Consider the following 23037-nt stretch of genomic DNA (forward strand, 5'->3'; position numbering starts at 1 on the left):
CTGCTATTATTTATTACATTGTATTTTCTTCATATTTTTACTCTTAAAATAAAGAAGTTTGTTTTAATTCGTCTCGATTGATTGATTCTCCCTCATGATGCAGTTTTTTTTTACGTGCAGTAAGCATATAAGATTATTATTATTATTACTGTTATTATATCTGTCTATTACTTGTGGCACTCTGTACCACATAAAACCATGGTAAAATGTGTCCTCCCTCATCGCCGCCGCCGCCACTCAAACTGTCAGTAACTCGGAGCTCTATGTTACCGTGTTCTCCGTGTTCGCAGGAGACTCTGCTCCGGTTACAGGTACGAATGGAGTCTGCAGCCTCGAGGTTGCACTCGTGCACCGCAACTTCGCTGCAGCAAAAGCTGACACAGGAGAGGCGGGAGAGCGCCCCCCACTGACATACCTGGACATGACATCTCCACACTGGCCCTTGACCAAAGAGAGCTGAGTAATAGTGGGTGGGGGGACAGCACTTCTTCCCCCCCATTAGCGTCAAGGTGCGTGTGTGTGTGTGTGTGTGTGTGTGTGTGTGTGTGTGTGTGTGTGTGTGTGTGTGTGAACCCCAGAAGTGCAGGATTCCTGTAAAACCGCCCAGGAGGAGGTGCTGCTGAAACACGTGGACGCGTTTGGGTGTCGCCTGGCGCCGCCGTCCCTCGTGCTGCGGGACCGAAGCCGCTGGGCTCTTCCACGGTTCTCTCACGTTCGTGTTCGCTTCCACCTCGACTGATGAACGCATTTGCGACCGGAAGACCGTTCGCATGTGTTTCCGCCGCTTCTGCAAAGGGCTCATATATCGCAGGGTAGTGTAGTGGTTAGAGCAACTGCCTTTGGACCCAAAGATCGCAGGTTTAAGCCTCACTTGTGGCTCTAGTACCCTTGAGCAAGGTACTTACCCTGAATTGCTCCAGTAAAAATTAGCCAGCTGTATAAATGGGTAAATAATTGTAACCTTAATATTGTAAGTTGTTTTGGAGAAAAGCGTCAGCTAAATGAGTAAATGTAACTTCTGTGCATTTGCTCAGCAGTTTCTGTCAAAGTCTCGGATGTAGCTCTGGGGAAACTTTTAAAATGCTACACAGAAGTCCTCCTTCAGGGGTCCGTGTGCACAGGGCATCTTCTCTGCAACTGTCGGAAATAGAAGAGTGAAGAAAATGCATCTAAAACTAGAGCGAGCGGTGGGAGGTTCGACTCTGGAGGGCGGAGAGTCGGCCGTCCCACCGCGAACCGGAGCGCGGGGTTGAGGCAGCTGTCGGCGCCGGCGCCGGCGGGGGGCCGCATCGGAGCTCTGCACGAGCGCCCGGCCTACCCGCCACTCCAGGTGGCGGAAGCTGCGGTCGACGTTGCGCGGAAGGGCGGGAAGCGGAGCATGAAGGATGCCGTGTCGAGAAGAGGACGCGGACGAGCTTGCAGAGCAGCTCTCCGAACGGCCGGTCGGCCCGCTGGCGTAGTAGCGGACGAGGAAGGGCAGCGCCAGGGAGTACGACGTGTCGCATACGCTCGGCTTCAACATGTCGATGGTGCTCGGCTTCCAGCGTCTGGTCCTGGGTCGCACGACCGAGTACAAGACCGAGGAGCTGAGCAGCAGGCCGACGGCGAAGATCACGCTGTGGCTCACGGGTAGGAGGATGTACCCGAAGTCCTCCCTGAACACACAATGGAAATGGCTGCTTCCGTTGGACCCGCTGGCGCCGATGGGAGCGGCCCCCCGGGGCTGCAAGAAGACGAGCTGAGACAGCCTGGTCCTGTTTGGGTCAAACTGCTTGCCCAGTTAGACAAGAAGCCGGTTCATTTCTTCGCTGGCCCTCTCGGTCAGGAGCTTCATCACCGCTGCACCCCCTGCAGGCTGTGCGCTAAAACACAGCGCAGACGTCCCTGCGGTTCTGCAGCGTCCGCTGAAACGGTGCGGACGACGAGCTGAACATACAAACTCCTTCAGCTTCTGAAACCCTTGAGCACTTTCTTACCTTCACGGTATATTTCTTCCTCGTTCGTTACCCGGAGGTGACTTAGACTGTGGGAGACACTTACAGCCATTCACACATCTACAGAGCAGAGCAGGGTAACATATACACACACACACACACACACACACACACACACACACACACACACACACAGTAAAGGCCTGTCCTTGGACTGCAAGGTGGGAAGAACATTCGAACTCCACCCGGACCGAGTGTGGGTCGAACCTACGGCTTATCGACGTGAGGCTCCAGTACGACCCGCTGCGCCACCCTGTACAGTAGAGCAAGACAAGATATGAGAGGAGAACGTTCCCAAGCTAACGTGCCTTCCTCCAGTCAGCATTTTGCCGCGGACCCGCGCTGATCGCCAAGCGCAGGCACGGACGCACGGCGACGCGGAGGTGAACGGCACGGCTTCGGCTATGTTTGGGAGAACATGCTTGTGAACTTCAGCCTAGAGGTGCATTTCAGGACAAGGGCCGTTTAAGGCGTCCCACAGCTAGGGGGTCATGAATAAAGAAGACCGGTACGCGAATGTGCACATTCAGCAAACCTTCCGATTACTGTGTAAATGAAGAAATTCGATATGAAACAAGTTACAAGTACCACCATAGAGAGAAAAAGTGGCAGAAGCCGTGTTGCTCTTGACTTATCTCACACTTCACTCTGAGGTGACTTACAGTGAGGGGTTTGTACATTCAATTGCTTACACTGATTTACCCATTTATACAGCTGGGTAATTTTTTACAGTACCACTTCAGGGTAAGTACCATACTCAGTGGAACTACAGTAGAAGGTGGGATTTCAATCCAGGTCCTTTGACTGGATGGCAATGGCTGTAACCACTGCACCACCTGCTGGCTGTTATGTGACACAAACGCAAAAGAAAGGCTCTTCCAGAGCCATGAGAGTAAATAACTGTGAACGGTAAATAACTACGGTATATACGAACGGCTGTGCAACCAGCGACGGCCCCCAACCAAGCGGTCTGGATTTACGCGATTCGTGGAAAAGGTGCAAAAACACCGTGACACCGTGAGTTTTATCCCCAGCACCTCCTGTCACTCCCGCATGGGCTGGCTGAGACCATAACCCTCAATCTCATGGGCTGGGCAAACGGAACTCCAGAGCGCAGCCAGAGGACAAACACGGACAGCGGGGGTTACCCGAGCCGAAGTCCCACGTAGGTTCGAAGCCTAGCAAAGTGACGTACGGTTCCCCCTGGGCTCGTCTCTGCACGCGTTTAATATCTCACCAGCTACCGAGCTGCGTGTGTTAATGATTACTGCGGTGCAGCCCATCGCAAAACTGACCCTGACCGTGCGGATCTGCTAGCCGCACACAAAGCGAGACAAGGGTGGGCCTTTCACTTCCCTGTCAGTGTGGTTAATGTCCTCCGGGTCCTGCTCACATCTTTAAACCACCTAGAGGGTGCTGTGGTCAAAAAGCTGGCTCTATCACCATGAAGTCATGAGTTCAAATCCACAAATGACCAGTTTTACATTTATTCATTTAACAGATGCTTTTCTCCAAAGCGACGTGCATCTCAGCGAAAATATAGTGTGTTCATTACATTAAGAGAAAAAGACATAGTTGCAGACATGTGACTCTCAAGTAAACCTAGTTTGTTACCTTCCACTTGACGCACCGATCTTCATCGCTCAAGTAGGTGCATAAAACGCAGGATAGATGAATCCTGATCACCTTCCTACAATTTTTTTTTATAATAAGGTACACAAACATTCGCATACAATGTCGGAGTAGTGGCTGTGTCAAGGCTTATCTGGGGATGATCGTGAAGTTACGGTGCATGAACATTTACACCATACATGAGCTGGAGAGATCTTGGGTGAAGTGGATCTGGAAGAGGTGAGTTTTCAGACCCTTCTTGAATACAGACAGAGTTTCAGCAGTTCTGAGTGGTGGGGGGTCATTCCACCACAACGGAGCCAGAACCGAGAACCTCCAAGCTTTACTTTTCGTGCTCGGAATCACGAAGCGGGCAGAAGTAGACGAGTGAAGGGGTCTGGTTGGGGTGTAGCGGTTGATCAAGTCTTGTAAATAGCCGGGAGCAGTTCTATTGATGCATTTGTACACAGTAACCAGGGTTTTGAATTTGATTCAGGCAGCTATAGGAAGCCAGTGCAGAGAAATGAGTAGAGGAGATACATGGGAACGCTTCAACAAGTCAAACACAACTTGTACCATGTTATTCTGTATCAGCTGCAGAGGTTTGATGAATCTCTGTTTTGGAGAGGAAGAAGGGGGGCGCAGTGGCGCAGTGGGTTGGACCACGGTCCTGCTCTCTGGGGGGTCTGGGGTTCGAGTCCCACTTGGGGTGCCTTGCAATGGACTGGTATCCCGTTCTGGGTGTGTCCCCTCCCCCTCTGGCCTTACGCCCTGTGTTACCGGGTAGGCTCCGGTTCCCCGTGACCCCGTATGGGACAAGCGGTTCTGAAAATGCGTGTGTGTGTGGTTAAGAGAGGAGAGGAGAATCTGGTGGCTGACGGTGTCGAACACTGCGGACAGAGCAAGGAGGATGAGGCAGCTCTAGCAGCTTGTAGAGGGTCAGATACTACCAGAAGGGCAGTCTCAGTGGAGTGAGCAACTTTGACACCAGACTGGAGATGGCTCTGGATGAGGAAATCAGACGGTTGATCACAGGCCGCCCGCTGTAGGGTTTTAGACAGGAAGGAGAGGAGAGAGACCGGTCTGTTTTCCTTCTCTGTGATGTTTATCTTGTGTTATTCTCTTCTTATATTAATCACCTACATCAGGTATATGTGCAGCTGTAAAATTATTAATCTGACCACTGGCTCTAAGGTGATCTACAATGTGAGGATTCTGTACTAAGCCAATGCCCATCAAAGCAGCTTCATCATTTGAGTTACAGACAGTGCCTTTACCTGACACTTTTCTCCAAAGTGACTTACAATTATCTACCCATTTATACAGGCAGGTCATTTTTCCTAGAGCAATTTAGGATAAGTACCTTGGTCAAAGGTACTGCAGTCAGAGATGAGGCTTAAACCTACAACCTCTGGGTCCAAAGGCAGTGGCACTAACCCATACACTACCAGCTGACCACCTAAAGAACATTTGTCCAGGACCATGGTGCTACATGTAAAACAACACAAAGCCAGCAGCACAGGATTGCATCAAGTGGACATGAGTGAGACGTGTGCAAAGAGCACAAGACGGTGCAGTAACGACTAAACAAAAACAACAGATACAGTAAAAAAACAGAGGATATTACAATATAATAATAAATACTAAAGGTAAAACATACTGACATGTAACATGATAATTTGCATATACAATTTTTACTGTCAAATCAGGGCAAATACTCTGATCAAGACTACTTGGGGAGTTGGAGGGTGCTGTGTGCTGGTGCAGTGGATTTGGCTGGGTCCTCCTCTCTGATGGGTCTGGGGTTCAAGTCCTGCTTGGGGTGTTTTGGGATGGACTGGTGTCCTGTCAAGGGTGTGGTGTTGCTGTGACTCTGGTTCACTGTGATGCCACTCAAGATAAGTGTGTGTGTGTGTGTGTGTGTGTGTGTGTGTGTGTGTGTGCGTGTGTGTGCGTGCTGTAGCATTAGGGTCCTAACTACTACACCACCTGCTATCCAGTGCAACTGTAAATAACTATGTGCAACAGGTGGCTGATCTATGACAATGAAACAACACAATAAACTGAGGGCTTCAGGGACCATTTGGTGGTGCAGTTTGTCTTGATGGGGACTGTATGGAACAGCAGCGTCTTCCCACCACACACACACATGGTTTCTGCTGTGTTGGCATAACTTTTCAGCTTCCTCTCATCCATATTGTCATTTTGGATGATGTCCTGTATTCCTTTGCTGCACGTATAATCCAACTACCTGAAAAGAAAAGAAAAGAAAAGAAGAAAGATGCACCGGAAAGCACCCTGAAGGACGACGGGGACGCTCGATCTCTGTCTCTGGACTCGACTGATCGCCCCTGTTCGTCTCTGTCTCTCCATCGATCTTTCACACGTCGACGTCGCGCTCATCGGTCATCGGCTGCGCGTCCTTGTTGCTGTGCGGCTCCGTGCGAGCGGCGCGGGCGGGAGGCGCGGCCACGCGCACGGGCGATGCTCGGCCGCTGAGCGGCGCTGCGTCCCCGCACGGCACGCGCCACCTTCGTTGTTTGTGTCGCAAGAAGAGATTCCTTTGGAAGGTGCGCGCGGCGGCCGGGCGGCGGCGCTGTGGACTCGCGCTCTCGACGCGCGCGCGCGCGCGCTCCCGTCCGCCCGTTGTTTTCTGAATCTGAGCGCTCGCCGAGGCTCCGCGGTGTCGGCGGTGCGAGTCGGTCGAGTCCTGGCTGCTGCGGTGGGCTGCTGACGGCGCCCCGAGCGAGCCCGTCCTCCCGCGCGCTCATCATCATCATCATCCCCCCCCCCCCTCCTCCTCCTCCTCCTCCTCTTCCTCCTCCTTCTTCTTCTGTGTGTGTGTCTCGCGACCCCTCGCGCTGTGTTTTTCCGAGCGGACTCATCCTTCATGTCAGCGGTGAAAGATGCAGCCGCCGCCGAGAAAGGTGAGTCCGGACCCCCCGCGTGCCCCCTGCGCCTCTCTCTACCGAGCTTTCCGTCCGCTCGTGTGTGTCGTGGCTGCGCGCTCGCGGCCGAGGAAGTGATGATGATGATGATGATGATGATGATGGACTGACTCTGAGTGAGTCTCTGTGTGTCTGTGTGTGTCGGCAGCGCTCGAGCGCTCGCTAGCCTAACATCGAGCACAGTAAAACACTGTGTGGTAACGCAGTGAGTGACGGACGGAGAAACGCGGTCGTTGTTGTTACACTCACTAGGCAGCTAGTTTGGAGGCGCGGGGACCGACCGAGTAACGGTGTAAAGCGGTGTAAAAACGATGTAACGCCGCCGGTGTAACGGTGTGGCCGTGTAGTAGCGGAACTGGACTCGGAACGCGGCGGCGGCGGCGGCGCTCAAAGAACATTAAAGGCAGGCGAAACGTTACAATGTTGCGAGCCGCCGCGGCCGCCGCTCCCGCGAAAAGAGTGACTGTTCCAGAAGGACAGTGACATTGTAACGTTCTTCTTTCTGTTCTTTCCTCTTCGAGTGGCGCTTTTTACACGCACCGGCGGGGGAAGCCGGGGTCTGAGAGTGTAAACCGGTGCCCGTGTGTACCCTGGTACAGCACAGCGGTCGCGTGCAGAGTGTCGCTCCGCGTTGATGGCATGTCTGTCACATCGTGTGGATGCGGAGCTGTGACTGTGTGTGTGTGTGTGTGTGTGAGGGAATGGAGCGAAGTCCTCGCAACCACAACAACAAACAAGTTGAAAAACGAGGTGAGAACAAACGAACAAACAAGCAACACTAAGAAAAGCAGCACTGTCACTGTCTCTGAGTGAGTGGATGATGGACATGGACACGCGCTGCGCGTGGGCTCCCCGAGGACATGATGGACACGCTGTCCTTGTGAGTTTGCGCTGGACTAAATCTAGGGGCCCTAACTTGCACATTTGCTCGGTTCCTCTTTTAATTATTGCAATTTTTGAACGCGAGCAGCATGTTGTAAGTGGCGTGTCTCCCTGCCCGTGGACACGCTGGATGCGGGCGGCTGTGTGGACATGTCCGTCGCTGATCTCTTCCACCTGACAGGAAGTGTTGTCACTCTTCGTCACCATGACTGCGTGTTACACCGAATTATGGACTTTTGACTCCTGACCCTCAGGGCCAAGGAAAGACGGCCAGCGCCGTCGTCATTCTCGCACCTTTTGACTCGGATGATGTAACGATGACACTTAAGGGACTGGGACAGCAAAAACCCACGTCCCCGTCGCCGGGCCGGACTGAACTCCACCGTAACTGAACAGCAGCACGCAAACACGGCTCCCGGCTTCGGGAAGGAGGGCTCCGCCGGTTATTCTTATAATTATTGTCTTCCTCTGAGTGTGTAATGCACCGTAAACACGTGTGTTTCCTCGTGTGTGTATGAAACCCAGCACACCGTGTCCGAGTGTCTCGGTTCCTCTTCCCCCTGTAATCATCTCCATTCACACAGGAAGGTGTGTGTGTGTGTGTGTGTGTGTGTGTGTGTGTGTGTGTGTGGTCACGCTTCCGGACGTCGCTAATTACACTCGCAGTGTGTGTGTGTTTAGTGCGTGCACACGCTCACACACGGAGACGGAGGGGTTGTCCTTTAACCCCTGGTCTGCGACATGTCCCCTGCTCTGAGAGGACTGGTCCACACCGGGTGGGGACGGTGGACAGATAGATGTTCTTCTCAGAACTCCGCATTCCTCTCTGCGCTCCCAGGCCTGTAAGGGCCTGCAGGTGGTCCTCGGTGGTCATCAGGTCACCACACTGTGAACTGTCCCAGCAAACTGTGTGTGTGTGTGTGTGTGTGTGTGTGTGTGTGTGTGTGTGTGTGTGTGTGTGCGCGCACGCGCGCGCATGCACACCTCTGCTTCTTAATGAAGCTGGAGCCCCAGAGACAAAGTGCCTATTAAACAATTCAAAACAATCAGTAGTATTTCAGCTGGTAGCATAGTGGTTACAGGTACTACTTCTCAACCCAAAGGCTGCAGGTTCGATCTCCAGCTGCAGTACCCTTGAGCAAGGTACTTACCCTAAATTGCTCCAGTAAAATTACCCAGCTGTATAAATGGGTAAATAATTGCAACCCTAACGCTACAAGTCACTTTGGAGAAAAACATCAGCTAAATGAGTAAATGTGAATGTAATTTCCTCCCTATGGGGGGGGGTGTCACCAGTTCATCCATGTTTGTCCTGTGTCTGTCTGTCCGTCCACGTATCAAGTTGTACTTGGCGACAGCACAAGTTCACCTCCACGTCCTTCCCTTTCTAGCTATGTCCTCTCTGTCCTCGAGACTGTGTGCCCTTTGTCCCCTGAACCCCCCCCCGTGCTTCCAGCCCTTCTGATTGGTGGACAAAAAGAGCAAGGAATTTAATAACTGTTTTATCAGCTGGTATAGAGGGTGTGTCCCACAGCGTTATCTTCCGAGTTGGAGAACATGAAAGTCTGACATGACGTCAGTTCTTAGCAACGTGTGTGTGTGTGCTTGCGTGTGCGCGCGCGCGCATGCGTGCCCCCCCCATGCCTCGCACACCTCATGCTCTCGGTGCTCCGCAGGTAAAGGTGACACAGGAGCTGAAGAACATACACGTGGAGCAGATGACGCGTCTCCACCTGAAGCACCAGACGGAGTGTGAGCTGCTGGAGGACATGAGGTGAGGAGGAGGAGGGGAGGGTGAGAGGAGGAAGGGCCGCTCCCATGTTTCAGAGGGGACCCGGAGCAGGGAATTGTGGGATATGACGAAGGCATTTCCTGCGGTCTTCCAGCCAGGGGCCCCAGCAGCTGGAACTCATAACTGGAACTGACGCACTGCAAATATTTGTCCTTTTGCTTTTTGCCCCTGGCTGCTCTTCCTGGGGGTGTGAGGGGTGGCCAGGGGTGGGTGGGTGGGTGGGGGGGGGACGGGGGTCCCGGAGGGAGGGAAGGAGGGAGGGGCCATATTTACAGCCAGCGGCTGAGTCATGCTTTAAGGGCAAATGGTGTGTGCTGATGGACGGGTTCCGCCTCCCATTGCGGAGACCTGAGTAGCGGCACCAGAACCGGGCCTCGGTAACTGGACCTGGTTGGGGGGGCAGGGGGAGAGAGAACTGCCGTCAGTGACAAGCTGACAAAGGAGGGCACCATCTTTGCTTCACCCATAATTTCCATAGCATGCTTGTGTGTGTGTGTGTGTGTGTGTGTGTGTGTGTGTGTGTGTGTGTGTCCATCACATGTTCTCCTCAGACTGAACCAGAAAGAAGTTCTGTCTCTTGAAAATGGGAGGCTGCAGTGCTTAGAGCTGCTACCTCTCAGTCAATCAATAAATTAATCAGTCAGCCAGTTTTCCCAGTGCAGCAGGTACTTTCTAGACAGTTTACCTCAAAGCACGGTACGGGGGCATATTCGGAAGGGAAAGGAAGAAATAAGAAGCTGTGAGGTGGCCGAGTGCAGCCCTTCACACGTTGTGGGGGGGTTGAGCAGCACAGATCAGTAGATACACACACCTCATTTTACCACGGAGCTCCGACACGCACGCACACGCACACCCAACTACTCCAACGACCCCAGCGACCAGCCCTGGTGAGGACTGAATATGCTTAATGAGGGCTGAGCAGCTTTGGGGACTCCAGTGCTAAACGTCCCGGGTTCGACAGGAAAGGCAAACGGGAGGATTTGTCCTGCGGGGGGGGCAAATGTGGTCTTAAGGAAAAAAGCAAGTTTCACTGACACGTTGTCAAACTATGGCACCGGCTATTGCCGTGGCAACCTGTCGCGTTAACGGGGGGCCAAATCGGTCGCCAGCACGGAGGAGACGGAGCCTCTGGACGCTGGGACAAGCGGGGACCGCCGGTCCCAGTCAGGATGGGATTGCGGTTCCGGACACGTCGGACACGGCGCTGGTTTCCTGTCCCTGTGCGCGGGGGGGTGAGGACAGCAGGATGCCAGGATGGAAGAGGAGCCACGTCCACCTCGATGTCTACCTCAGTCCAACGTCTCTCTGCATTGTTTCCCCACACTTTGAATCGGTTTGTCCAAAAGCCTCCGACCGAGACGCCGCTGTCTGCACATCTGTCCGTGCAGGAGCTGCAGATATATGCGCGCGCGCGCACGCACGCACACACTTGTTGGGACTTCTCCCCGGCGGTGTGGCGCAGGGTGCGGCAGCAGGGTTTATGCACCTGAATCCTTCGCTCTACAGTTGTTGTCTGACCCAGTGCATTCTGGGAGATGGCGGCAGCCTCCTTTACAGGGCCATCAGACAGGAGATCCCTGAGCGCCCCCAGCAGGCTCCGAAATTTGACAGGACACACCGGTACAACGCAGTACGTCGTGGTACAGCACGCTGTGTCGCTCCTGCTGTCGGTGTGCAGCTGAGTGTTCGGTGTCTGCAGCAGCGACGCGTCGCCGGTGTAATCGCGGTAGCAGTGTCAGCCCAGACGTATCGGCAAAATCCCAGGAAGATGTTGGCCCCGGATTGGCGGGGGGTTCCCGCACAGCCTTGACCTTCAGCCCACAGCTCAAGGTTCCCTGTGCTTGAGCCGTGTATCCGTCGCCACGGCAACAAGGGGAGAGCAGGTTTGACCGACCTCTCGCAGCCTGTGACATGGGATGAGTTCCTGATGCTGCTTCCAAGTCCAACTCGCTGAGCCCCGTCATGGGGGAGGGGCCGACCTGGACCGCACCTGGACCGCACCTGGACGACACGCACTTGTTAGATTGCTCACAGCAGGTGTCAGGTGACCCAAGTCAGTGACCGTGGTCTTCATTTGTCCACGCATCCAGAGTCACGCGGGAGAGCCACTCTGAGGGCAAATCCAGTGGTGAACGCACCGTGTTCCGACGGCCCTGCGAACCCACCGTGCGTCCCTCTCCGCGTTCTCAAGTGGACGGGCGGCCTGTAGGGGGCGCGCTCGGTGAGCGCTGCGCTCCGCCCGTGCTTGGGCACGCTAGCGCGGCTCATTTACCCCATTTACATATTCGAATGAGAGGCACACAGAACAAGGGAGAGGGCCTTTGTGTCACAGGTCAGAGGTCGAAACGGACCCCTGCAGAATCCGCCCTCTGACGCTGCGACCGTGCTTCCCGCGAAGACCCGATACCGGCAGCACGGCTGTAGCGAGTCTGGCTTCCGCCAGGGACACGGAGACACCGGGACCCTGTGACCTGGTCCTGTTGACCACACACGGTCCCTGAGCAGCACCCTGCTGCTGCACGTTTACTGTACACACACTGCTCTTGAACTGCTGTAGTGAAGGGGCGGCACCGGGAAGAGCGCTGGCCCCTCACATCTGCGGGGGTTAGGGTTTAGATGTGGCTTCGGTGCGTGCGTCCGAGCGTGCGCGCGCTGTGTTTTTCACCGACATGAGCCCCACCCTGCAGTGTCCCTCAGGGTAATACTCTGCTCTACCATATTGTACTGTATTCTGCTGCACTGTGTCAGAAGCCCTTGCTCTCTGTGGTAAAACATGGTACACGCCTGTCTCCGCCTGCCTCCACCTGTCCTGCACCCTGTATCTCCTCGAACCTGGAGACATCATCCAATAGCCCTGTGGAGAACATTCCAGTGTGGCACCCCCCACACCCCAAGACACCTGTTACAACCTGCCACTTTTCTCTGTGGGGGTTACTGTGCTGGTGGTGGTACTTTACCATGTTTACCACAATATGGCTGGGTGTGGGTTCGCTTCCTGTGAGGCGCCCAGTATGAACTGCTGCATGAATTATGAGACGAGATTTGTTTCTGATGTCACATGTCTTCCCCCCCCCGCAGGACATACAGTCAGAAGAAGGCAGCCATCGAGAGGGACTACGCTCAGGTATGTCCTCCGGAAGGCTCCACTGGTACTTTACTACACTGTGAGGGTGCATCGTACCGCGGTGTTGGGGAGTGCTCTGCTGCAGTGTGATGGTGTGCTCTGCTGTGATGTTGGGAGTTACTTTGTTGATCTCCACGCACACGCACAGGAGCCTTGCTGTCTTCTCAGTGCCCCCCATGAGGAGCACCAGGCACCTTAAGCCTCATTTCCATGTTCAAATTTATTTAAACGCAGCAAACAGAGTCTTCACTGAGCACCGCCGTGGAATGGAGTCGCAACCCGCCTCCGCACCCCTCCTCAGACCCCAGTGTGTCCGTTGCCCCCCAAGCGTGCGACTGCAACGTCCCGCTAGGACTCCGGCTGGCATAGCGACGGGGGAGCCGAAATCGCCGTGGGCTCGCATCCATCGTACTTGACCTTCCCGTGTCTGTGTGTTTCAATCGCACCGCGTCCGCATGGAGGCCCCAGAGGAAACGCGCTTGAGGTGTGCGCGCGCCTGTCACGAGGCCAGTATCCCCCCAGAATCACAGCAGAACTTCAAGTAGGAAAGGATGGTTCCAGTTGCAGGACCTCTGGCCCTGAGGTCATGACCTTTGCGCCCCCGTAATTTCCTCTCATAAACCCTCCCGACTGCGCGTCTGTCTCCCTGTAACGCGCACACACGCGCACGCGTGTATATGTACGCACGGAGTTGACCGTCATGCTGGACAGGTGCTGCTCTGTCCGCAATGTCACCCCTGATTCATTCTGACCTGTGCGGCGCCCCCTGGTGGGCTGTTTATGACTGACTTAAATTGCTTTGACTTGTTTAATCACTGCGCGCCCTGCCGTCTGTGCTGGGGCGCTGCCGATCTGACGTGTGCTCCGTGTAGCACGTTTCACCTGGTTCCACCTCAGCAAATCTGGGGGCGTTATCTCAGTTGGTCTGCTCTCCCCCCCATCTCTCCCTCTCTCTCTCTCTCTCTCGCCCGCTCACCCAGTCCCTGCCGATGCAGCTGTCTACACAAACAAACGTTGTTTTATGGCATCCCGGTGAACAGAGGGCGCCTTGTTCCGGAGGCTTCCGCAGGCTCCAGCCGCTCGCTGCGGGGACCGGCCTCCCCGGGGCCCATCCCGGCAGCGCCGTCGGCCAGGTGTTGGCGTTGCGCTCCGGCGTTGTGCTCCGGCATTGTGCGCCCGACTGTTGAACGTGAACTCTTAGTACTTGTATTAAGAGTGTTTCCGTGGCAACGTGACCACCTTACTCTTTTGCCCATAAGAAAACGGCTTCTAATGCTGCGAAAATGGCCAGAAACACGACATTATGGTGGGGGTTGGGGGGGGTTAAGGGGACACTCCTTCGTGTCGCCTGTTTTCCCTCCTCCGGCACAGAGTGTCCCGCCAGGGGAATCGCGTGACTTCATGGCCTGCGAGCACCGTGTAGGGGGTGCGGCTGTTTGGCCTAACTTCTGGCGACCTTTGACCTTTTCAGATATGTATCCCTTCGGGGTGGGGGACGCGGCGCAGAGAGAGCAAGTTTCTTCTTCTCTGGGCTCCTCCTACCGTGGGACCTTCCGCGGCGACGAGATTCGAGCTGCTATACGATGCAGCCGCGTCTCGACCTCTGACCTTTCGACTGCTGTCCGGTTCCTCCAGCGGGAACTTGTTTACGTCCCGAACGGCGTAGGGCGCGCTGCTTGAGGGATCGTTGTGAAAGGTGATGATCCGGCTTTAGGCAGACGAGCCCCCCGCCCCCCACACCAGCACCAGCTGTCAAAATAAGACGTTCGGTGGGAGGGCAGTGGAGACGCACGCACGCAGGCACGCACGCACGCAGAGCTCAGACGGTGTGACAGCAGCACCGCACCAGCAGAAACGTAGCGCCATTTACCTGTTGTCCCAGACTGTAAGACGCTCCTCCAGCCTAAAGGGGGCGCTGTTGCGTCGGGGTGTCGGGCCATCGGAGCTGCTCTTGGTACAGCGGTGGGGTCTCTGGACACGCCTGGTCTTGATGTGTGCACCAATCAGCTCTGTCGAGGCCCGCCCCCTCAGCCCATCTGCGCTCTGATTGGTGGACCCGGCGCGATGTTTGCTTAGCAGCGTGGGCTCCCGCCGCGCGCTGGGTTCGGGCATCTTTTCACCGAGACTCACGGCTGCCGCGTTTCTGTCCTCGGGGAATAGTCCTGCCCAGAGTCGCACCGCGGAAGAGCTGCGTCCTTGAGGGGTGGGGCCTGACTGGAGGGGGCGTGGCCTGATGTGCTGAGGGCGTGGCCTCTCCCCAGGCCTGTTTTTTCCACATGGCTGGGGAACAATTGGGCGCCCCGGCTCCCTGCTACCTCCCCCCGCGGCCCTGGGAAAGTGCGAGCAAGCGGCCCTCGTTTGCATAATCGTCTTTGGGCCCATTGTGGGCGGGCTGCCGGGGAGACGCCCGCCGGCGACGGCTCCGCCACCTGTCCAGAACAAATCAAGCGGCCCTTTGTGGGGCTCGTGGAGTTCGGCACAGTGCCGTTGAGCTGCCCGCGCAATGAATAAATTGATTAGATATGATAAAGAAGGAGTATCAATCACTCAGTAAATGTTGGAGCACCGGAATGTTGAAAAACAGCCTTTTTTCCTTTTTTTTTTTTTTTTTTTCCAATATGAGCTGCTTTCGCTTTATTACGCACACACACAACCGTTTCTTTAAAAGACTAACAAACTTAAATAAAAGTGTGACTACAAGGGCCAAGAAACTCAGAGAAAGCGTGCGTGTGCGTGCGTGCGTGTGTGTGTGTGCACGCGTGCGCAGCACTCCTGCCCTTTTGGGGTTGGTGGGATCAGAACTGGAGTGATTCACACCGTTGTGTTTCTTGTGTGAACTCACTCACTGGCCGAAGCCCAAATGTCTCTCTTGCCATTTGAGCACCGAACTTATGACCCGCCACGTTATGGGTTTGAATCCCACATATGGTTGCTTGTTTCCTGTGCCTGGTCACTCGCCTCCAACAAGTGCCATAGCAGCCCACACCCTGTCCCCAGTGGGTCTGTCTTGGAGGAGAGGTTACTGCTGACCTGCCCCCCGCCGCCTCCTTCAAATGACTTTCCTTCATAGAATTGACATGGTCACTATTGGGGGGGGCGGGGCATGTCATCAGGTTCTGAGGTCACAGCAGCAATACTCCTGTTTGGAAACTGGGAACACGTACTCAGAGGTCGGGTCCAAAACTCATGCCCACCTGGTTTCCCACTCAAACAGTTCGCGCTCTGCCACGTTGTTTTGTACACACTCTATATTTTTATACTGATCTCTATTCTGTGTGTGTTGCTACAAATATTGAAAATGGCACTGTGATGGAGTAGCATCCCGTCCAGGGTGCCCCCAACAGTGATTGATAGCAGAAGGATATTTATACTGGGAAAGCAGTCTGATTTTGTGGTGTGTGACCATAGTGCTGGACCACTCGACCTCCACACACACACACACACACACTCACTCACTCACTCACTCACTCCGTGGTGGGGGGAGGGGCGCACTCTTTTGTTGTAGAATGACGGCGATGACCTCGGGTTTGTGTGTCGGGGGGCTGGTGCAGTGAGACGGGACTGCTGTCCCGTGGACCGAAGTGGACGTGTCACTTGCAGGTCTCCGGCAGGTTGTTGGGTCTGATGCCAATCGCTTGCGCAGCTCTGCACCCGTGTGACCTCCCTCAGTCCTCTTATCGGTGCTTTTTCAGCCGGCCCCTTTCCCTTCGCACCCGTTCCGAAGCGCAGCAGGGTCCCCCGGCGGACTACAGCTCTGCGCTCTTCTCGCACCCGAGTCGGCACCTGTGAGCAGGTTGCCCCCTACCTGTGCCGTTCTCATTTAGGAGGCTCCCCCCATCTCTCCGTGTCGGCGTCTGTTTGCAGAACTGCTCGTTTTTCATTTTTATTGAGCTTGGCACTGCAGTTAGAGTGTGTACATTACCACGCACGCGCGCACGAACGCGCCCCAGCCCCTCGGCCACTGGAGACACGTGAGTGAGCATATGGCCCTCGCTGGGCCTCGGGAAAGGAGGCCATGGGAAAATAGCCCCCTCGCCGCTCCTCCCCCTGCTGGTGGCGGCACCTCGGGGTGGAACCGAGTGCCAGAACCCGACAGGAAAGGAGCACAAACGACCGCGATGTGCGGCTGGGAACACGTCACGGAGCTGAGCGCTGTGGGAGGGGCTGTTGCAGAGCCCGATTTCCCCCCCCCCCACCCACACACACACACACACACGGTCATGGTGTTGAGTTTGCGTGACTCGGCGCAGGGCTCCGATGACCGTTCCTGTCCAGGTGAAGACGCCCCTCAGGCTGAGGGGTTCGAGCACTGAGCTGAGCGGTGCTGGGAAGTCTGGATCAGACCGTCGTTCTGGAATGTTCTTCGCAGCCCACTGGTTTCGCTGCACAACAGCGTAGTGGTTAGAGCTGCAGGTTCGAATCCCCCTCTCTTGTGCCCTTGCTCAAGGTACTTAGCATGAATTGATAGAGTAACAATTACCTTGCAGTATAAATGGGTAAATCAGTGTAAGTAGCTTAACGCTGTCACTTTGTTGGTGTCACATAGTGTGTGTGTGTGTCTGCAAGCACGTATGAGCAGCCGGAGGGTTAGGGCCAGTTTCGGGGAACCCTGTGATGAGCAGGCAGTCCAGGAACATCAGTCGGGGGGGCGTCTTTAAGCTGCCGACTGACCGTTTACACCCCTGACCGGTACCCCGCCGGGGGGGGGGGCGGGGTCTGCGAGTACTCGGCTCGTCGCCGTTGCCCAGTGCAGCCCAGGTTCCCCCAGCTGAGCGGCTCTTCCTGTCACTGGGGGCAGGAAGCTCCACTTCCTGTTGTTTAGTCTCCGCCGCTGAGTCGCTGAGTCACAGAGCGCACCGACACCCCCCCCCCCGTGCTCTCTCTCCCCCTCCCTCGCCCACTCGTTCCCCACTGGCGGAGAGTGCTGACGGCGCGTATTCGACACAGAACAATGAGTCTCGGCCCCATAATCCCGCTGGCGCTCAGACGGGTCTGGAGCACAGGGACAGCGCCCTCCGCCTTCCGGAAGGATCCGCAAACATGATGCCTAATTTAAAACAGTTGCAGTTTGAATTTTTTGTTTTTTCTCCCAGTGATGTATCAGTGTAAATGCATACACACACACACACACACGAGTTAAAAGCTATGGGGCAGCACAGTAGCTCAACAGGTAGCATGTAGTTCAACCTTTGTGGAGTCTGCATATCCCCCAATCCCCCCCCGTGTGTGTGTGTGTGTGTGTGTGTGTGTGTGTGTGTGTGTGTGTTTGTGTGTGTGCGCGCGCACCCTGTCCCTCAGCCTGTTTCCACAGTAGGCTCTTGCTCTTGGGGGACTTGGAACCTCAGTCGTAACCCTGCACCGGAGTCACACCCCCACCCCCCCACTCCTCCATGTCCACTCTCATCCATCCGTCCCTCCCTCCGTCCCTCCCTCGTTCTCCATGACCGCTCTCGCCCTTCCCAGGATTTCCCGTGGTGCGTTCTCTCAAACAGGAAGCCCGACTGGCACCGAGTCAGGGGCTCAGTGTGGCCCTTCCTGTTTCCCCCTCCACCCAAACCTGCCATTGTGTGGCACCCGGGGCCGAGGGGTCACCCAGGGACCAAATCGGGGGCCTGGAACCACCTGCTGAAATATCTCTGAAGTCTCACAGATGAGCTCATGTGGTCATCGGAAACACGACCATCTGAAATATAATAGCGTGTCATTTATAGCCGCCCCCGTGCCACCCGCCCGGCGTCTCACTGTCGCAATGACCTCACTTCCTGTCCGAGGCCCAGTTGAAGGGTTGTGACGAGGCCTCCGGAGCACATCGCAGCGGTCAAAGTGGTGGCCCAGGAAGAGGAGGGGTCAGAGGTCACACCCAGAGTCCCCCGAGCAGCGAAGAGTATTATCATAAACGTCCTCAACTTTCCATGTGTGATTTGCCCCACCCTTACAGGGAGCGTTAAACACGCCTGCCTGGAAAGGCCCCCGTCCCCTCGTACCCTGTCTCCACTGACAAAGACGGGTACCTTTGGGCGTCTGTTCGTAACTCCGTTTGTTCGTAACTCCAAAGGTGCTTTGGGCACGAAGAGTAATGGTGCTTGACCTCCTGCTGAGGTTGTGGGAAAAGCGCGCACACACACACACACACACACACACACACACACAGAGTTCTAATTATTACGTTGAATAATATTTGCATCTTTGCACATTCATCAGTCTGTGGGCGACGAACGAAGATGCGGTGCGCAGGAAGTCCTTTCCCTAAGTCAGTTTGAGCAGCGTCAGGCCGTTCATCTCCTCTCCTCTATTCCGGAGTCCAGCAGAGTCGTCTGTCTGGGTGGGGGGGGGCATCGAAGGACTTGGCTGGGGGGGCTGGTGTTTGCACTATCCCCAGTTGGCCTGAAGGAGGCACAAGAGAGAAGAGGTGCCTGTGGGCGTGGCAGTGAGGGAGGGAGGGACCATCTGGGGTATTTAAAGACTGCGAGGCAGAGGGTAAATAAAAGATGTAACCGCGGTGATGAAGGCACCTTTGATGAAGTTGAATGGCTTTGTGGTTCCCCCCCGCCCTGCGGCCGGCGCCAACACGCGGCTCTGCTGTCGCCCACTGCATTCACCCGCAAGGCATTTCGTTGTGCCATCCAGCCAATCAGCTGGAGGGTTTGCAACATCGTGGCTCAGGTTCCAGGTTCGAGGCTCACAGGCTCCCTCTTATCAGCTCTTTTCACGCGATTCACACCGTTCACCTGCTCAGGCCCTCCTGCGTTTGTCCGACTGACACCAAGGTTCGGCAACGCAGCCTCCTGCCGGAGGAGCGGCGCACCGGATTAACAGCTGGGGGGGAACATAGTGGTTAGTTAGTGCTGCCTTTCAGCGTAGAGGTGCTGGGTTTGAATCCCGCCTCCTGAAGGCACGTACCCTGAAGTGATGCAGGAAAAACTACGTTGCTGAATGAAGGGCTACGTCGGCGTAAGTCACTTCGCCGTGTGTTTCTGCCGACGGTGTGGGCTGCGGCCCGCCTCCCTCCCTCCCGCCCGGACCCAGCCAATGGCCCGGTGGCGCGCGCGCTCCCTGTCGCTGACGCCCTGCTCCTTGTGCCCTCAGGCCCTGCAGAAGTTGGCCACCCAGTACCTGAAGAGAGAGTGGCCGGGCGTCAAGGCCGAGGAGCGCGCCGACTACCGGTAGGTCTGCCCGTCGCCACGGCAACAGCAGCAGGCACAAAATGACCCCGGAAATGTGGGCGACGTGGCTGTTAGAGGAGCGGCGTGACGCGTTGTGCCCGTAACGCCCCGGAGCCTGTCCCTGAGCTCCGGCGTGTCCGCAGGAACGTGTTCGCCGTGTGGAAGGCCTACCTGGAGGGCACGGTGCAGACGACGCAGTCGCGTATGAACGTGTGCGACGCCTACAGGGGCGACATCGCGGAGCCCGCCAAGGCCGTGCGCCTCTGCAAGGAGCAGCAGCTGAAGAAGGTACCTGTGGCGCCGCCGCTCGAACCCTGTCGGTCGCTCTTTGCGAGCTGACGCCGTCGGCGTCTCCGTGTCCCTCAGTGCGTGGACCATCTGAGCCGCGTCCAGGCCGAGCTGCAGGACACCGTGAAGGACCTGGCCAAGTCCAAGAAGAAGTACTTTGAGATGGAGCAAATGGCGCAGGCCGTGAGGGAGAAAGCTGACATCGAGGCCAGGTGCGTCCCTCTCGCTCATCCCCGTCTCCTGTTCGTCCCGCTCGCTCGTCCGTGTCCCCTGTGCGTCCCACTTGCTTGTCCCTGCGCGTCCATTCCTCCTCTGTGTTGCTTATCTCCTTGTTTGTCTGGAAGTTCTGGGTGCTGCTTGGATCTGCTTGAATGTGACGTGTCATTGGAGCCTGCAGCACCTCTTGTTTGTGTGTGTGTGTGTGTGTGTGTGTGTGTGTGTGTGTGTGTGTGTGTGTGTGTGTGTGTGTGTGTGTGCGCGCGCGCGCGCGTGCACGCGGCAGGTGGACTTCCACTGAAACACAGCCTCTGAAGAATGGGGACTTTGTGTTCCCAGGGCGGGGGCCATTTGCCCAACCTTCTCGAACCCACGTCCCTTCGTCAGGTCCACCGATTGGCTCCCAGTGAGCAAGACATTGGTGTAGCGATTAGAGCCATTTCCTACCAGTCAGAGGTCCAGGGTTCCAATTGCCCTCTTATTTTATTACCGTAGTGTGCTGTATCCTAGGTAACCAGTGCTGCGTTTACTTCTGTTGGCGGGCAGAAGTAGAGCAGGAAGCTCATCATCATCATCATCATCATCATGACCCCCCGCCCTCGCTCGCTCTCTGTCTCTGTGTCCTGCAGGTCCAAGCTCAGTCTCTTCCAGTCCAGGATCAGTCTGCAGAAAGCCAGCGTGAAGGTGAGCTCAGCTCCTCCCACCGGTTATATCGCACATGGGCTGCGATCATAGAACCTTCTGGTGTTAACAGCCAGCGAGCCTCCTGAGTGGACGGGCGGCTCAGTTTGCCGTGAGGTACAGAGGCACTCGGGTGCGAACGCGTGACCAAGTGACCCGGTTCCGCCGCTCCGTTGCAGTTAAAAGCCAAGCGGAATGACTGCAACTCGAAAGCGACTCACGCGCGGAACGACTACCTGCTCACGCTGGCGGCGGCGAACGCTCACCTGGACCGCTACTACCACGTGGACCTGGCCAGCTGCATCAAGGTGTGTTCCTGGGATTCGGCGCCACCCGTTGGGCCTCGGACCGCGTTGGGTCACCAGCGCCGGAGGGGTGTGCGGGGAGGGCCCTCAAACTCAACCTGTCTGTAACACTCGCACTACAGACACCTGAGGTCCCTGCCTACGGTGGAGAGATGCTGGAGTGTCGCGCACGCACACACACACACAGGCGCACAGGAGCAGTCCTGGGAGCTCAACAGTAATTGAACCACAGCTCTGTAATCTTCTTCGGTGCCTCTAGGGGGCAGTGAGTTGGGGGGGGGTCGTCTCCCGGGATCCATGATGTCGGTGTGTGGTCCTCAAACATGGTCCTTACTTCCGTGTGTCATTCAGGGCAAGACTGACCGTGACTCGGCAACAGTCGCCGTCATCCACAGGGTGTTCGGCGGACAGAGCGCACGTTCGGTGGACGCCGCGCGTGTTGAGTGGACAGGGTGTGTTTAGACTACGCTTTCAGTCCTGAGAGACCACAGCGCCCGGCGGATCTGTGCAACCGGGACGATTCAGCAGGAGTGTCACGAGCAGAACGGCTCGCGGTTCCCGCTCGTTTCTAGATCGGTTGTGCTCGGTCGTTCTGTCGAACCCAGGCTCAGCACGTGGCGAAACGCTTGTTCCATCGTGCCACAAAAACACGTTCGGCCCTGAATTATTGACCACCCATCTTGGACGCTGGACCAAAACTGGAGGGCAGCGAGTTGAAGCGTTAACATATGGCCCCGCCCCCTTCCTCCCTCCTCCCTTCTGATTGGCTGAGGAGTAGGACCCTCAGTGAGGTCATGCTGGGACCAGAATTCCCCAGGCGGGGGTTTTGGAATGACTCCCTCCCCCCCGCTTCCTGTATACTGGGAACTCGGGAGGGGAATTACGCACAAGGCGCTCTTTAAATGGCTCAAAGTGCCCCCTTCTGTCCAGGCCGGGAACTGCGGCTGCTTGCATCATACGTTGACATCATACGTAAATATGAATTCGTACATGTGGTCAGTCGTTTATACTTAGTGGTGCCTTTGCCTTTGTGAGGTCAATTCGTCCAAAGTGTCTTAGTGTTGCACTACAGGGCAGTGCCTGTAGTGTATCTGTCCATCGGAGCAACGCTCTCTCACACACACACACACACACACACACACACACACACACACACACACACACACAGTCACTGATTTAGCTGAAACATGTTTTTGGACCGTGGAAGGAAAACGGAGCACCTGCAGGAAACCCACACAGACCCGGGGAGAACGTGCAAACCCCACATAGTCCGAGCGGGGGTCGAACCCACGTCCTCTGTTCTGCGTGCCACGAACAGCAGGTGCGTCGCCGCCGTACGATGACCGTGTCTGATCGCGTCCGGCGGCATTTAAGTCCGAATTCCAGGAGACGTTCGGATGCGATGACGGGAGCGCAAATAAACGAGCCTGTCCGTGCGGCGCGAACACGGGACGGGGCACGTCGTCACGGAGCCACGTCACATCTGAGCGTGAACCCTCCACGGCGTTGCGGTGCAGCGCAATAATCGCAGGCCCACAGGCGCGCTCACTCACTCACTCACTCACTCACTCACTCACTCTGATGTTTACTCAGCTGCATACACAACAGACCATTGGTTCACACTCGTGTTACTCAACACTGTCACTTCGCTGGCGCGGAGGCGGTGTGGCGTCGCACACGCGTAGGCAGGTCCCTGCAGGGAACGCGCGCGAACGAGGCCGAGCTATGCGATCGGCAGGTGGCGTAGCGGTTAGAGCCGTCACCTCGTAGTCGTCGGACCTGGGTTTGCAACGCTCTTACGTATACCGCTTACCCACACCGATGCGCGCGACGTTGGATACGCTGGTTACGTGCGCCGTCGGGGATTCGCACGCCGTTACGCACGCCGTTAAATGCATTGTTATGCGTACTGGACGCCCACGCTGGCTTCGCGCCGCGACATACGCACGCTACACTCGCTGGTTACGCAAACTGGATACGTAGACAACGAAACCTTCTGCGTTTTCGGGGTCGGACCTTCTCCGGGCGTTCGG

At 56.1% G+C, this 23037-nt stretch overlaps 1 protein-coding gene across 2 annotated transcripts in view; it reads left to right on the forward strand.

Annotated features, from left to right (window-relative positions):
- The first annotated feature begins 6092 nt into the window (after positions 1–6092).
- The window catches only part of fchsd2 (FCH and double SH3 domains 2), a 30911-nt gene continuing 13966 nt past the window's right edge, over positions 6093–23037 (forward strand). The window contains exons 1-8 of one of the 2 annotated variants that reach the window (XM_029255324.1): positions 6093–6532; positions 9112–9209; positions 12306–12351; positions 19438–19514; positions 19658–19802; positions 19881–20014; positions 20648–20702; positions 20879–21007. In XM_029255324.1, the coding sequence (XP_029111157.1) occupies positions 6512–6532; positions 9112–9209; positions 12306–12351; positions 19438–19514; positions 19658–19802; positions 19881–20014; positions 20648–20702; positions 20879–21007 (705 nt within the window). In that variant the 5' untranslated portion in view covers positions 6093–6511. The remainder of the gene's footprint in view (positions 6533–9111; positions 9210–12305; positions 12352–19437; positions 19515–19657; positions 19803–19880; positions 20015–20647; positions 20703–20878; positions 21008–23037) is intronic. The other variant, XM_029255325.1, reaches the window with a different exon arrangement.

The sequence above is a fragment of the Scleropages formosus genome, chromosome 10 (genome assembly GCF_900964775.1).
Source record: "Scleropages formosus chromosome 10, fSclFor1.1, whole genome shotgun sequence".
NCBI lineage: Eukaryota > Metazoa > Chordata > Actinopteri > Osteoglossiformes > Osteoglossidae > Scleropages > Scleropages formosus.